Consider the following 15,843-nt stretch of genomic DNA (forward strand, 5'->3'; position numbering starts at 1 on the left):
GATTGTAGTGGTGTGGTTTATGTATTGAATGCTTGTTATGTTGTGTGTTTATCTATCCATGCATTCTTTACACAATTTTTATATAAAGTTTATTCTCACCCCTTTTTCTTTATATCTTCCACCATTTTACAGATAATCAGGAGTAATGTGTTGTTGTTGTGTGGAAGGTGACTTGTTGGAGCTATTCTTCATTTAGTTATCGTTCTATTGCATTTAGGTGTATCAACGGAGACAAGACGTTTTGTTATATTTTTAACCCTCTTTTAATACTCGTCTCAGACGTCAGACTTCCATTAACTAAAAGTGTCATATTACCATAGAAAACAGAAGGACGCATTAACGCACCACTTTTGATCAAACACAAATTTGAATATTAAAAATTCATTTCATTTTTATTCATCTTCAGATCTTCTCACATTTCTTTTATTTCTAAATTATGCTTCTCATTTTTATTTATTATGTCACATTTGTTTGATGTATAAAAATCAATTTATTATAAATCAAAATTTAGAGAACATGTATGTTTACATGGGCATACATACTAGTTTGCTTACAATGTGCCAAATCTAGCCTATCTCATATATCAATTTTATATGGTCAGATGAGTAAAGTGATATTTGTTGTACTATTTCTACAATGTCATAGCTATCATCGTCAAAATAGATTTAAGCATGAAACCGACCGTGCACTCATCTGCACCGAAGTGGTCATTTTAATAAGAAGTGAAAGATATGTATAATTAAACTATTTAAATAAAGAGAATAACACCTTATAAACGAATCACTAATTTTTAAAATTTATATTATATACTACCACCGTCTCTAAAAGTATATAAGATTCCAAAATTAAATTAGGGGTTGTAATATTAGATTTATTAAGTATTTATATATTGTGTTTTATAAATTTAACTTTAAAAATATTAGTTATTGTTTACATTAAAGTATTTATTAGGTAAAAAATATATTAATTAATTCTGGTGGTATATAAATAATTAGTTCTATGGAAAATTTTAAAAAATGTCAAAAGAGGAAAAAATACTCATATTATTTTATTACATTAAAAAAAAATAATAGTAAACTAATTATTTTTAGAAGAAATTACACCTATTAAATTGACAACGACACTTATTTTAGTTTTAAAGTTTTTATTAACCACCCTCATGTCTATTAAAATAACACTAATATCCTCTTTAATTTTTAATAATTGTACAAAATTATAAATATATATGATATTTATCTACATTTTTTTTGTTACAACAAAATTTCCTTATTATATGTAAGTTAAAAAAAATATGAATATCGATTTTAAAATTATAAAGATGTCCGTGTCATTTTAAGATTTTTTTTTCATATCATATCTCAATTTATCAATTGATAAACCAACATAATATTTTAAATTATTTTGAACATTATCATATATTTCTAGTTAATTTTTTTTTATAAGCTGAGTATGTTTAACTATGTTATTAGATTTTATGTCTCTTATTTTTTTTTAATTTATTCAATTATTTATTTTTATTAAAATCTTATTTTAAATATAAATTAATTTAAATAATTCATATGTTTATCACAACAAATATAATTTAAAATACTGAAATTGATTCGAGTACTCATATATATATATATATATATATATATATATATATATATATATATATATATATATATATATATATATATATATATAAAAAAATTATATAAATGAAATTTGTAAAAATGAGACCTACAAAATTATTATTTTATAACTATTTTATGCAAGAATTAAAAGAATCTTTCAAAGTCTTACCACTGAGTTGACGCTAAAGTTATTCATAAAAATGGAAGTTAGTCTTTCCATTTTAAATTGCACATTACTTTTGATTTATGAATTTGTTATTTACAAAGATGACAATTGTTTGCTCTTTATATGTGGCAAAGATATGCCCTATTATAGCAGGTTTTTGTTATACTTAGGTTGATAGATGTCACTTTTGAAACTAGGCATTTTGCTATTTTACACTTTCTTAATTTTAGATATTGTTGTAAAAAAATATGTATAACAACGTAGATTGTCATTTTATGTGATCTAAAATATTAAAAACCTATTGGATATTTTTTAAAATTAAAGTGTATTACTAAATTTTATAATAACATAAATATTTATCTAAATTATTAAACAAATATAAAATTAATTTATTTCCTAAGATAATGTGCTTATTTTCAAATAATCTGTATCATATATGTACTTAACTCTCTATAATAAAAAAAAGTTATGAGTTACTCATTATTTTTAAATATTTAATTCTTTTTTGTGTATAAATAAATACTTTTAAATTTGTGTCTAATTGTAAAGACAAATTTTTTAAATTAAGATGAACAACAATATAGATAACAAATATCTTCTTGAAGAGTTTTAACTTTTCTCCCTTCCTAGAACTAGATTTGAACTATCTCATTCATAAAATTATATATCAGGTAAAGTCAATAAAAATATTTTAATATTACAGAAATTGTTCCATTACTTATTTAATTCTTAAATATTTTGTTAATTTATTTCAAATATTTAAAAATGTTTCAAGTTTTTTAATTAAAGAGAGATATATTTTTTAATAAAGGTAGATTATTGAATAAGAAATATTTTGTTGATTTAATTCTAAAAATTATTTCAAATTTATTTTAAAAACTATGTATAATTGATTGACACGAGAAATTTTGTCATTTATATACTATATAAGTTTTATGATGTGTACATCTAACATATAAACAAAAATTTGACATAAAATTTAATTCATCAAAAAGCTAGCCAAAATAAAATAAAAATGATAGTTCTATAAATTTAATCCCTTGCACAAAATCCTTTTAAAAAACATAAATAGAAAGTAAACTTCACTAAATGTCATAATAAAAAACCTATAATCTTAATCTATTTGCACATGCATTTTTCTTTCTAAAAAATAAAATATCTTAAATCTAAAGAAACATATTGTATTATGTGTAAAATATTCTTCCATTTAATTAAAAGATATCTATGAATAATATTCAAATTATAAAATACAAGAATCATCGGTATAGAGATAATTTCAAGACAAATATTTATTTTAATTTTTTGTAATCATATTCCATAATAAACATGTTTCCATGCAATTTAGCTTGAAAATGCGTGCAAACTTCAATCTTAAATGAGAAAACTCTTATGAATTTTTCAAAATTATCCCTAAATATGCTACCACAAATTAATATTTCAAGATTTTTTCTTGAAGCTCCATTTGTATTAAAATTAATTAAAAATAATAAAAAAATATTTTTGAATCTTTATTAGAGATCCATATTAGATACACCAATCATCTTATAGTGAATTTTCATTCATTTTTTCTGATTTATAATAAATTTTAATTTACCTTATTGTAAATGAAGAGTCTAATGCCACTACAAACGTGTCTAAGTTTATTTCATTTTTCATTTGTCAAATATTGTACTTCTTTGCCAATTAAGAAAATCTTGCCTGTGACAGTTATAGTTTCTTCAAAGGCATATTATAGTATTTGCATGAAACACACAAGCTAATACACAATGAGTAAAAACCTTATTTAACTTTTCATTCTAAGGGAAATCAATTTTTAGCTTTTCACAAATCCTAAAAGAGCACAAGATAAAAATCATATTAATTCTTATTGATCCTCTCAAGGCAATTTGAAAGGAAAATGTCTAGTAGAATCATTGAATGAGTAAATAAAACCAAAGCACTTAATATTTTAATAAATTAACTTTAGGGTTATCTCACCTTTTTTAATAGCATCCATGCTATATTGTAAACTATTATATTATTAAGCTACCACATTAAAATAAACAAAAAATATAGAACACCATCTTAGGTAGTTTCTCAATCTTACTATAAATTTTATAGCAACTATAACCTTTTGACTCAAGTTATATATAACTCATTTTTCTCTCCTTTGCAATATTTATGTCTTATAGCTATTTCCCCATTACTTTCCAAAGAAAAATGGAGTACACCCAAAACCCTAATAAATCTGAGCAAATAAGATGGAGCTCAGATGATAGTCCAGCACAAGCTAGATCCTATTCTTGCACTTTTTGCAAGAGAGGATTTTCAAATGCTCAAGCATTAGGAGGCCACATGAATATCCATAGAAGAGATAGAGCCAAGCTCAAACAACAATCATCCGAAGAAAACTTGCTTTCTTTGGATATCTCAATCAAGAATACAAATGATCATGTTGATTTGGAAGAGAACCATGAAACTCAAAGAGGAAAGTTAGTTTCCACAAAAGAACTTCCTCGTAGTTCTTCATTTGTTGATATAAAAGGAAGTGGTGGTGTCACACATAGGATTGAAGAGAATAAATGTGATTTAGACCTTGAACTTAGGTTAGGTTATGAGCCAATAGGTTCTTCAACATTGAGCACTCGATCATTCTTTTGATTGCATGGCAATTGAAAAATTGGCTAAACTAGGTCACTTTTTTTCCGTAAGTATACTACTTCTGGTTTTTTTATATAAACAAAAAGGTATTGCTAATATAAATAACCAGAGGAAATAACTAAATGTGAAATTATTTGTATTATTACTATTATTATTTAGAAAAAAATACTTGTATTATCACTATTATACATAAAAAGTTACATGTATTTTTTTAGTGACTATTATTATTATTATACATTATATCTACATTATATATAGAAAAACAATTACTTCTTTGTGATCATATATAGCTATTATTTGAATATAGTTATTTTTATTTAATATCTGAAGTCGTTGTTCGGTGTATATATTACTAAGAAGCTTTTCGTTGTGAGGACAACTTGGGTGATTTGTTGGTTCCTTCTCCAGGGATTTGAATGTTATTGTAGCTTCTCCTATCTTGTGCAGTTCTGTTGGATTGTAAATAGATGATCCGTCCAGTTCCTATGGAGATCGGTGTCATATGATCTACTTTGGATTAGATGATTACTCTTCTTTCTTAGTACTCATACTTCTATTGATTTTTGTATATAGGTTAGTGTTTCAAGACCTATTCTAAAGAGATGTATGAGCTCCTCTTCCCTGTGCTTCTCGTTTAGTGCAACATTTTTCTTTGGTTTATGGGATTTTTTGTGAGCTTGATAGTAATTTAGCTACCAAAAATTTAAAAATAGACAAACAAGTAGAATGTTCCTTTTAAGTTGAGAGTTGAGTGATGAGGTAGTAGTGGATGAATTGTTGGGCGTAGGAAGTGAGAGATCGTGGGGTCTTATAAGAATAGACAAACAAGTAGAATGTTCCTTTTAATGTTGATATGATCTTTTAATGTTTGTGGTTTGGCGAGTATGGTTAAGGAATTTAATTCAACAAATTCTTTTGAGTTTGTGGCGATTCAAAAAACAAAATTTAGTGTGGTGTTTGCTTCTCTGATATACTATCTTTGGGTTAATGGGTTTTGTGAGTGGAGCTTTGTCCTGCCGGTTCACAACATTGGTGGTCTTATTAATTTTTATTTAGTGTAGTTCATAAGGGTCCTCAATTTTCTCCTTTTTAGGTTTCAGCTATGTTGGGGCCTATCTTGGTTAGGATGCGTCTCTTACCACATGTTTTGTTGTAAATGTGTATCTAAGTTGTGTCTTATTTGATAAGTAGGTTCGTCGAGATGACTTATTCTTATGTAAAGAGATTCTACGAGGTGTGATGTGTGTGTGGAGTTATGTGCTTGCAGGTATAATGACTGCAGGAATCTATTAATCTATTTGGTTTTATGATGACAATACTATGAGATAAAGTCTTCATCTGATGTGGTGATCAAGTTTTTGTGTGCTCACATGCAACAAAAGTAAGTTTTATAATTATCATATCCATAGAGACCAGTGGTTTCAAAAGATCGTTCAACAGTTTTTAAGATTTTAAGTAGAGAATGGTTTTATGTTTGTTATGATACGTAAAAGTAAATGACATAAAATAAATGATAGAAAGTAAAATGGATATTTTGGTGTTAACCAATAAGAAAATTTTACTACTGATAGATTTTGTTATTGCATATTTATCACGTTGTCGCGCCGGGAAAAGTACCTGAGGGCATCGCACGCTCGAAGATACAACAAAGTCGCCACCGAACTTTATTTATTCCAGAAGGAAAGGGAAACTATTGATAAAACCCAAGGGGAGGAGAAAAAAGGTAAGGAAGTCGGTTATGCAAGGGAAATGTATTATCATCCCTCACATTTGTTGTACTCAACGTGAATCATTTTGATTGTTCTTTGCGCGAATGGGTGTTACTATCTAAATCAACTTGCGATTGATGTAAATTAAAGGGAAAAATAAGTTTATTAATTAGTGTGCTCGTCAAGGATTCGAATCCTCGTGCTTACGTATTCTCATAGTACGATGAGAAAATCAGAACTTTGTAGTCCGTGGTAGAAAATACGGATGTGTTGGTTGTCTTTAGGGAGCAGTTATAATCGTATCCTAGAAGTGTGTAGACGTTAGCTGATTCTGATCCTTATTCGGATGCTCTAAGCTTTTAGTTTGACTGCTAAAGAACGAATTATAACAGTTCTTTTTTGAAAAGAAAGAAAATCATTTTAAAAAAGTTTGTGTGATAAAGAAAAAGAAAGAGTTGCTTGCATTGAAATAAAGAAAGAAAGAGAACTTGCTTTGAATTGCAAAAGTGTTGTTTGAATTGTAAAAGTGACGGTGCAATGAGGAAAGATTTGTGAAATGATGTTTAAACTGGATAGTGGTGTTTAAACCAAGAACAAGAATAAAAATGGTGTTTAAACCAAAAAGGGTAATAGAAAGTAGAAGTGGTGTTTAAACCAAAACGGGTAATAAAAGTGTGGAGTTTAAACCAAAAAGGGTAATAGAAAGTAGAAGTGGTGTTTAAACTAAGGAATTAATAAAAGTGGTGTTTAAACCGAAGAAGAAAGGAAAGTGTGGTGTTTAAATCAAATAGGAAAATAGAAGTGTGGTGTCTAAACCGAAGAAATGATGAAAGTGGTGTTTAAACCGAAGAAGTGATAGTCGTGTAGTGTTTAAACCAACAGGAATATAGGGATCATAAAGGTGGTGCTTAAACCAATCAGGCATAAAAATGATGTTTAAACCAAAGTAATAGTTGAAGTCAAAAGAGTGGTGTTTAAACCAAGAGGATATGAAAGTGGTATTTAAACCAGGAGGATATGAAAGTGGTGTTTAAACAAAGAGAAGGAATAATAATTATGTTTAAACCAAATAAATATGATGTATGGATGAGGTATTGTTGATGTTGATTGTTGAATTGTATGTGGGGAAAAAGACTTGACAGTTATTCTATTCGAATTTCACTAAAGTTTATGAGTGGAGGTGAATACTCTGAACAACTAGGTCAGGCGTCCCAAATCCAAAGATATTCAAAATGAGGATAGGAATACTCCCTCTCATCCATTATCTACTACTTATGCCTCATGGCACACAATTCGCATCATAACTGACAAATATTGACAGAAGAATCTTTTTATTATGCTTGAATGATGAAGAAATGATCCAGTCCTGATGTCCTTTTGTCTTTATTGTTTGCATGATGTCTTTAACTTGTGTTTGACTTGGAGAAACAATGTGAGGTAAGTATAGAGGTATTGCGCCTAACAGATTGAGGCCCAATGCAAAGTGTAGATGTTGTGTTCAGCAGGGAGGTGCAGAGAAAAACAAAGGTGTGAATAGAAAATTCAGCAACTTCATCTTCCATGCTTGTCTTCTTCTTCCAAGCTTCCATTGTCTTGATCCACCGCATCGGAGGTGTCGGAGTTGTCCGGAACAGTCAAGTTACAACATAAAAAAAAGCTCCTCTCCATCTCCTATTTCCAAAGCTCTTATCAATTTAATCTAATACTCAACAAAATTTTAGAATTGCATAAAGAAAGTGATGAAGCCTAACCTCTAAATGAAAATCAAATGATGGCGAATAAGAATCAAGCCACCGAACCTTGGGGCTTTGATTCTCCATTGCAAGAGCTACATCTAGGTATCAAAATTCAAGCAAACAGAGGAGGTAAAAAATTCACTGACCTGCAAGATGGAGAATTGTCTTGCATATTATTGGAATATGAAGATGATGAAGATGAAGAAAACCAGAGGTATGCTACTTTGAACTTTCAATCTTCTATTTCTACAATGAACTTCTTCCTCTCAAGAATTAATTCTATAAAATTCTGAACTGAATTATTATTGTTGTTGATTATATGAGTGTGAGACTAGTGTAGAGTGTAGGAGGTTTAACTCAAATGGTGACAAACTTTAATGTGAAGCTTGCTCCAATGGTGGTAGAACTTTGGTGTGACGTGAAAGATATAAATTGAGAGAGTAAAATTTTGAGTTTGAGTGATTGTGAATGATTGTTATAATTGTTGTTTGAAGATTGAATAGTGTGATGAGTTTATGTAGATGAATGCTCTAACTATTTCGATCAACTTTTTCGTGCAGCACTGTTAAAGGTTAGGGTAGCAGTTAGTGTTAATAGATTCCAACAGTAAGTTGATTATGAAGTTAACAGTGTTAGTGAGTTGTTAAATGGTTAGTTAGGATTATTATTGAAGTGTAATAGGGACTGTTATGACAGGTTGGTGACGTTATGATTAAAGTGAATTAGCGTAGTTCAAGTATTGATGAATGTTAGTGATGTTGTAGTAATTCTTGGTTCAAAGATAGGAAGTTGCTAGTGTTGTTGCATTGAATTCAAGTCCTGCTATGTGAACATGTTGTAGGAATTGGTTTGTGTTGGACCGGTACTATGATGTATTATGCAGGCTAGAATTGCAAAAAATAGCAGGTGTAATTGGTTACCATGTTTAGCATAACCGACTACCAGAATGAAAAAAGGTGTTATGGGTTGTTGAATAAGACTCATCAAAGAAGGTGTAACCGGTTACCATGTTTTGTGTAACCAGTTACCAGAATGAAAATAGGCCTCTAGATGTTGGAGAAATACGGGTGTAACTGGTTACTCAAAATATGGTAACCGTTACCAGAGAGAAAAACTTGGCTTTTTTTGTGGTGTGGAAGCAGGTGTAACTGGTTACCAGGTTTTGGGTAACCAGTTACCAACCCGAAAATTGTTTTTTTTCTTCATGTTATGCATTGGCTTATGTGAATGTAAGTTATACAATATCTTGATCTTTGGGGCTAATTGTGTATTGAATATGGTATGTTTTTCCAGGGTTGGTGTTACATGTTTTCCATGAAGCAACATCCATTAAGATTTGGCAAGACATGTGGACTTGGCAAGGCATATGGACTTGGCAAGGCATGTATCTAGGCTCTTGAAGATATTTTTGGAGGCTTGAAGGCTTAGAAGCACAACAAGTGGAGTGTCTTGGAGATGGATAAGGAAATAAACCATGGTTTAGGATAAGTTGACTTTGGTCAACTAGTGGACCAAAAAGTCAATAGTTGACCCAAAAGTCAACAGTAGGTCAAAAGATGGAATTTTGAATGTAAATTTGTAATTTGGATCTTTTTGTAATAAAATGACTTTTCTTAAAATGAATGGTGTATGTAACTTGTGTCTTAAGAAATCAAGACTTCCTTCCAAACTTACATCTCTAAATATTTGATTTTTCCTTGAATATGACTTTGAATGAACCATGAAATTGAATCTCTTGTGAAGCTAGCGGAAATATATCCGCACGCATCACACGCTCGAACATACAACAGAGTCGCCATCGAACTTTATTTATTCTCAAAGGAAAGGGAAAACATCGATAAAATACGTGGGAAAGAGATAATATGGGTAAGGAAGTCGGTTATGCAAGGGGAACATATTAGCACCCATAATATTCATTCTACTCAACGAGAACCGTTTTAATTGTTCTTGCTTGAATGGGTGTTACATCTAAGGATTACTCGCGAAAGGATAACGGGAAAAGAAAAGAGAATATATAAAGTGCTCGGTGTGGATTATGTCCCTCATACCTACGTATCCTTATAGTGTAATAAGGAATTCAGAGCTACGTAGTTCATAGAACTAGTGGTGGGAGGTGAAAAGAAGTTGTGATAAAGGTATGGTCTGAACCAAAGAATATGTTGCTTGACTCCAAAAAGGGATGAAATCTAAACCCAAGAGAAAAACTGGCATTAACTAATATGTGGGTAGCCGGAGCGTTCGTCACTCTAAGGTACAGCCGAAAACAAAGAGAATTAAGTGTTTGGTTTCATAGCACAAACAACTCTCGGTTCACAAGCAGACATAAGATGGAGCTCAAAGAAATATTGTATTTGGCTCAAAGATAACAAAGTATCATATGGAGTGAATGAAGGTATAATTATGGCTGCATCATGAAGATGGACAGGGAAAAAATGAGTAAATATGGATAAATATGCTCGCGGAGGATTCGAACCCTCGTGCCTACGCATTCTCATAGTGCAATGAGAAAGTCAAAGCTTCGTAGTCTGTGGAACTAATGCGGCACAAGGAAAGATTGATTGGGTTGCCCAAAGGCAAAGCAAATTGCTTAATAAGCAAGAGTATGGAATTAACCCATGATGGTAATCAACCAGAAGGAATTTGATACGGTTGGCCTACACACTAGAGGATTTATAAGGCAAGAGAGCTTCGTCTAAGCACGAAAGGTCTTATAAGACGAGCAATGCATAAGGAATGGTTTGCCAATACACGAGAGGATTTACAAGGCAAAAGAGCTCAACAGGTTCGCCTAAGCACAAGAGCTCTTAGAAGGAGAATAATGAATAGAAGATAAGTTAACAACACACGAGAGGGTTTACAAGGCAAAAGAGCTCTAGGGGTTTGTCTAATCACAAGAGGTCTTATAAGACAAACAATGATTGTGGGTTTACCAAAGCACAAGAGGAATGATAATCAAAAAAATTATTGAATAGGGTTTGCCAAAGCACAAAAAGACTGACAAGGAAAATAGTGATTGAATTGATTGATTAAGATTCCAAGACTTGATCACAAGGGAATTAATATAAAGGATATCTGAATATCAAAGAGAGTATGATTAATGATCCACTGATGAGAGAATGATTGGTGTGCAATGGTGTTTACTGTTGAAGTGTTGAATACTGGATACTTGCTTGAAGAAGACTTGTCAATTATATGATTCAAATTGCACTAAAGTCTATGAATAAAGGAGGATACCTTGAGCAACTGGTTCATTTTTCCCTTACCTTAAGATATTCTAGACAAGGATATGAATTCTCCACTCTCATTATTCTTTGCTTCTTAAGGCTCATGAGATACAACTTGAATCAGAATTGGCAAGTTGCTGATAAGAGATCCTGATGATACAATGTTACTTGTTGTAGACGAAGACTTGACAATCATTTTATTTGAATTTTGCTAAAGTATATGAATAGAGGTGAATACGATGAGCAACTGGGTCATTCATCTCGTGCCCAAAGATATTCATAATGAGTTAATGGAATTCTCCACTCTCATTCATTCTCTATTTCTTAATGCTCGTAACATACAATCTGAATTATGATTGACAAGTGTTGATACCTTTGTTGTGCTTAAGAAGTAGTCCATTCTGTCAGATATGCTTAATCAATGTTGACTTTGAAGTCTTGATCTTGCATTTGAACCTTGAGGTCTTGAGTTTCTGAGATTCAGCATATCTAATACAGCTTGAGCACAATGGACTTTCCCTATCAAGTAATAAAGGGTCTTTTGATCACTTGAATAAGCTTGGGGATTAAAGCACAATACAAAGGATTTGGTTGACCAAAGTGACCTTTGGTCAACACTAATCAATGGGATTCAGAGAAATTAACTAGGATATGTACAACCCTAAATGATTTAATCAATGAAAATGAAATCATATATTTCTAAGTAAAGCCCTGAGCTAAGGGACCATGCATAAAAAATCAGAATTCTACCTAGGGACAAAATGGTCATATTCCACAAAATAAATTAATTAGGAAAATAGTTTCTGAAAATCAATATTTGATCAAAATTAATTAATTCTAATTATATATATTTATGCAAATGGAATTTTATCTAAAATTCACAAGTTTGTTAGAAATTTAGCAATCTATTAGAGATAATTTTGCAAGTTTCAAATCAATTAATGCAAATAATTCTCTATATCTACTGCATTTGTGTTATGGTGAGCTCAGATTTTGTGTCATGTTTATTACAGGGTTCTTAAAATTATACAGGGTGCCGTCTATTTGAGTTTTGGAAGCCATATGTTAATTATTTCTAGCTGGAGAAATTTGGTGAATTTTTTAGTTATGTTAGGATAGATTTGAACCTCGATTGATAGCTGAAATTAGTGAATTGGTTAGTTCGAATTGAATCTGGAATTTGTTGTACATTTAGCTAGAAAATGGGTTGTTTTTCAGGGCTTGTGCATTTGAAGCTTCTACTATCATGAGAAATGCAAGGTGTTGATTTTTGTCATATGGAATTTGCAGGATGTTGATTTTCTATGCATTTGGAGTGAAGGAATTGCTTTAGTAATTTGGTTAAGTTAGCAGTAGAAATTGGTTCATGAGACTAGATGTAGGATTTTTTAATTGGTTTTGTTATATTTGAATGTAATGAAGGTTATATTGTAATGAAACTTGTATGGAAATCTATTGGATTGTTAAGTGAAAGTTAAATGTGATAGTGTTCAATATGAAAAAAATAATTGAATGTGAGAATTACAAATTGTATTGGTGAAATGTTTTGGTTTAAAGAAAAGTTAATTATGAAATTAATGGATTAATGAAAGGTCATGAACTTTGAAGATGTATTGAATGAGTATTATGGGATGTATTGGTTTTGAATGTTAGTAGGAAATTGATTGATGTTACACTTAAATGGTTTTAAATGTTATGTTACAATGGTTTTAAATGTTAGTAAAAGTTTGAAAATGGAAACTTAAATGTTAGTCTTGAATGGTTTTGAAATGAATTGTTGGATTGTCACAAAATTTGAAATATATTAAATGTTTGTATTGTAGTAGTGTGAAATGTTTCAATGTGTTTATGTCTGACATGGTTTTATGCAAAATGGACATAATCATGTGGATGATGAATGAGGAAGTTAGAGTTAGTCTAAAGTCTTTGGGTGATCGGTTGACTTTGGTCAACTAGTTGACCAAAAAGTCAACAATTGACCAAAGTCAACTATAGGTTTTAGACTAAGATGTAATTGTATGGACTTGTAAAAATGTACCCTCTTGAATGGAAATAACACTTTTATTTTAATGCAATAACTCCTTAATTTCAAATAAGATTTTCCCACCAAAACTCAAGTTTGAATCATAGGTTTTGAATCATGATCTTTGAATGCCTTATGGACTTTGAATGAATCATGTAACTTGAACAATTGGGATACGAATACACCATGGAACATGAGCTAATGGATGCACTATAATAAATGAATCAATGGAATATGAATGAAAGTTATGAAACTTGCACTATGAAGCATTATGAAACATGAAGCCATGGACTAAGAATGCACCATGAACTAAGAATAAATGGACTATAAACATGAATAACATGAATGAAATAAGGCCTAGGACTAAATAGATCATCAAACAAGTAGACATGAAATAAGGCATAATCCTCAGATGATTGATTTAAAATACCAATATCAAACTTGATGATTGATTCTAATGGAAATGTCATTATGAAAACCAGAATGACCAAATACCGCATTCCAAGAATTAGGGTTTCAATCAATTGTAAGATCAACAAACAAACCCCATGGTCACCTGTCACTACCGGGGTTAAACGTGATAACGAAAAATCGGGGCTTTTGAACTAAATTAAAAGAGTTGGCACAGGATTTTATTTGTGTGCCTTTATTGCGGAGGCGGGGGGAAATAGTCGATAAAACCCTCGAAAAGATAAGTGCACGAGAAATGCTAGAAAAGGATAAGGAATCGGTCTTGCAACCAAGATTAGGGTTTGGGAGTCGGTTACACAAGGGTAAGGTATTAGCACCCCTCAAGTCCGTAGTATTCCATGGGAACCACTTGGGTTATTATTCACGTACATGGGGATTTATCTATTATTGTTTTATTTTTCAAAAGAATGCGAGTGTGAAAGAGAAGGGTTTTGGGTTTTTTATTATGGTGCTCTCTAAGGATTGGGGTCCTTGTGCCTACGTATCACTCATTCAGGGATGAGGAATCAGAGCTTCGTAGTTTGGAGTAAAAAATGTTTGTGTGTTGGTTGATTTTTAACTTTGAGAAAAGGGTTTTAGGGGTGGGTGCTCTATGGCACAAAAATTAGATTTGATGGGTTGTGTTGATTTTACCTTAAACAAGGGTTTATTAAAATAGTTTGTGATTAGATTGCACTAAATTCTATGGGTGGAGGTGAATATTCTAGACAACAAGCCAAGCGTCTTGCATCCAAAATAATCAATGTGAGGGTAGGAATGCTCCATTCTCACTCATTCTCCACCACTTAAGGCTCATGGCGCACAATACTTAATTGTAGTTTATTAAGCATTTTGAATTTGATTAAGAAAAATCCAATTTACGTTGGATCAAGGGTTTGATTATTTTATTGATAAATATGACTTATACAACATGGATGCAAGGTAACCAACAAGGAAGTAAAAGGGTCTCATTGTAAGGTATCCCAAGAGAAATCCTTGTGTATGCAAAAGTGTGACCTAAGTTAAACAAAGGATAATGGTATTACAAATATGTCCCCCTAAGATGGGGCCATGATATCATTCTTACAACAGGTATGCAAGTTATAAATGAAAACCCAAGGCTTACAAAGTATCACAAGGGAAATGGAAAAGGCTCAAAAGGTCTTAAATGGAATCCTCTAAGTCCAGGTTGATTTAATTCCATGATTTGTTTTTGATCTTATAATTTTATCATGTTTTAGTTGATTTTATGATGATAATAATTAAAGACAATAGTAAAGTGTGTATGATGTGTTTGTACAATGATGATGATAATGAATACTTAAATGTAAATGACATAATAAGTAAATAAAAATGAATAATAACAATGATAATAACAATAAAAAACAGTTAGTAATAATTAAAGTTAACAAAGTTAAAGTTAGGGTTATGAAGTGGACAAATTTTGAGGATTATATACCTTTAGGTCAATAGATTCAAAATTTGACGCACCAAGGGATAACTTATCACTGATGCAAAGTAAGGAAGATGATCAATGGATCAACATACCCTATATTTGAAACAATGAAAGTTGTTCAACCTCAAGTCCATCTATAAATAGATTGACAAAAAGAATACTATACAACCCAAAATTGAAAGATTGATTTAAGTTGTTTAACAAGTTATATTGAACAAGTTATATGGACAAGGCATAATATTAATAAGTTATATGAACAAGGTATAATAATAACAAGTTAGTAAAGGGGTTAGTGTATAAAAAAAGAGAGTATAAAATGTTAGTGGGTTAGTATAAACAACATAAATGCAAATGTATTAGATGAATCCAAGTTAACAGAATAAGACTTCATCCATAGGTCAAATGACCAAGTTATTTGAAGTAGGGGTAACCTATACATACCTCAAAGTACCATGGATGAACACATGATCATCCAATGGTAGGTTTGAAGCATGGAAGGTTTTAATCAACCCTAATCCAAACATATCATGACTTAAATGGTTTTCATTAGTCCTTAACTTCAAGACCTCAAAAGTCCATAAAAAAATAATCCAAATGAAATAAGACAAGTCACAGTTAAATTCTAGAGGCAAAAATAAGGGGGTTTTGTGTTCAACATATTTTCGAAATAATAAAAATGAAAGGGTTAAAAAATAAAATTAAAAGGATAAAAAAATGGGAAAATAAATAAATAAAATGAAACAGGTATGAAAAAGGAATGGTCAGGGTGCACACGCTGGGGGTTGAACCCCTGACCTTGGGGTCAAGGGAGGATTGACCCCCT

General features: G+C 30.9%; 1 protein-coding gene across 1 annotated transcript; it reads left to right on the top strand.

The window, feature by feature from the left end:
* The first annotated feature begins 3,942 nt into the window (after positions 1-3,942).
* LOC127127589 (transcriptional regulator TAC1) lies at positions 3,943-4,422 on the top strand. The gene has a single exon (XM_051056839.1). The coding sequence runs from the start codon at positions 3,943-3,945 to the stop codon at positions 4,420-4,422; it is 480 nt and encodes a 159-aa protein (XP_050912796.1).
* Positions 4,423-15,843: the final 11,421 nt, after the last annotated feature.

The sequence above is a fragment of the Lathyrus oleraceus genome, chromosome 3 (genome assembly GCF_024323335.1).
Source record: "Lathyrus oleraceus cultivar Zhongwan6 chromosome 3, CAAS_Psat_ZW6_1.0, whole genome shotgun sequence".
NCBI classification, from domain to species: Eukaryota; Viridiplantae; Streptophyta; class Magnoliopsida; order Fabales; family Fabaceae; genus Lathyrus; species Lathyrus oleraceus.

Excerpts from the sequence above, each read along its gene's own strand:
- LOC127127589 (XM_051056839.1), top strand. The coding sequence starts at position 3,943 with ATGTCTTATAGCTATTTCCCCATTACTTTCCAAAGAAAAATGGAGTAC.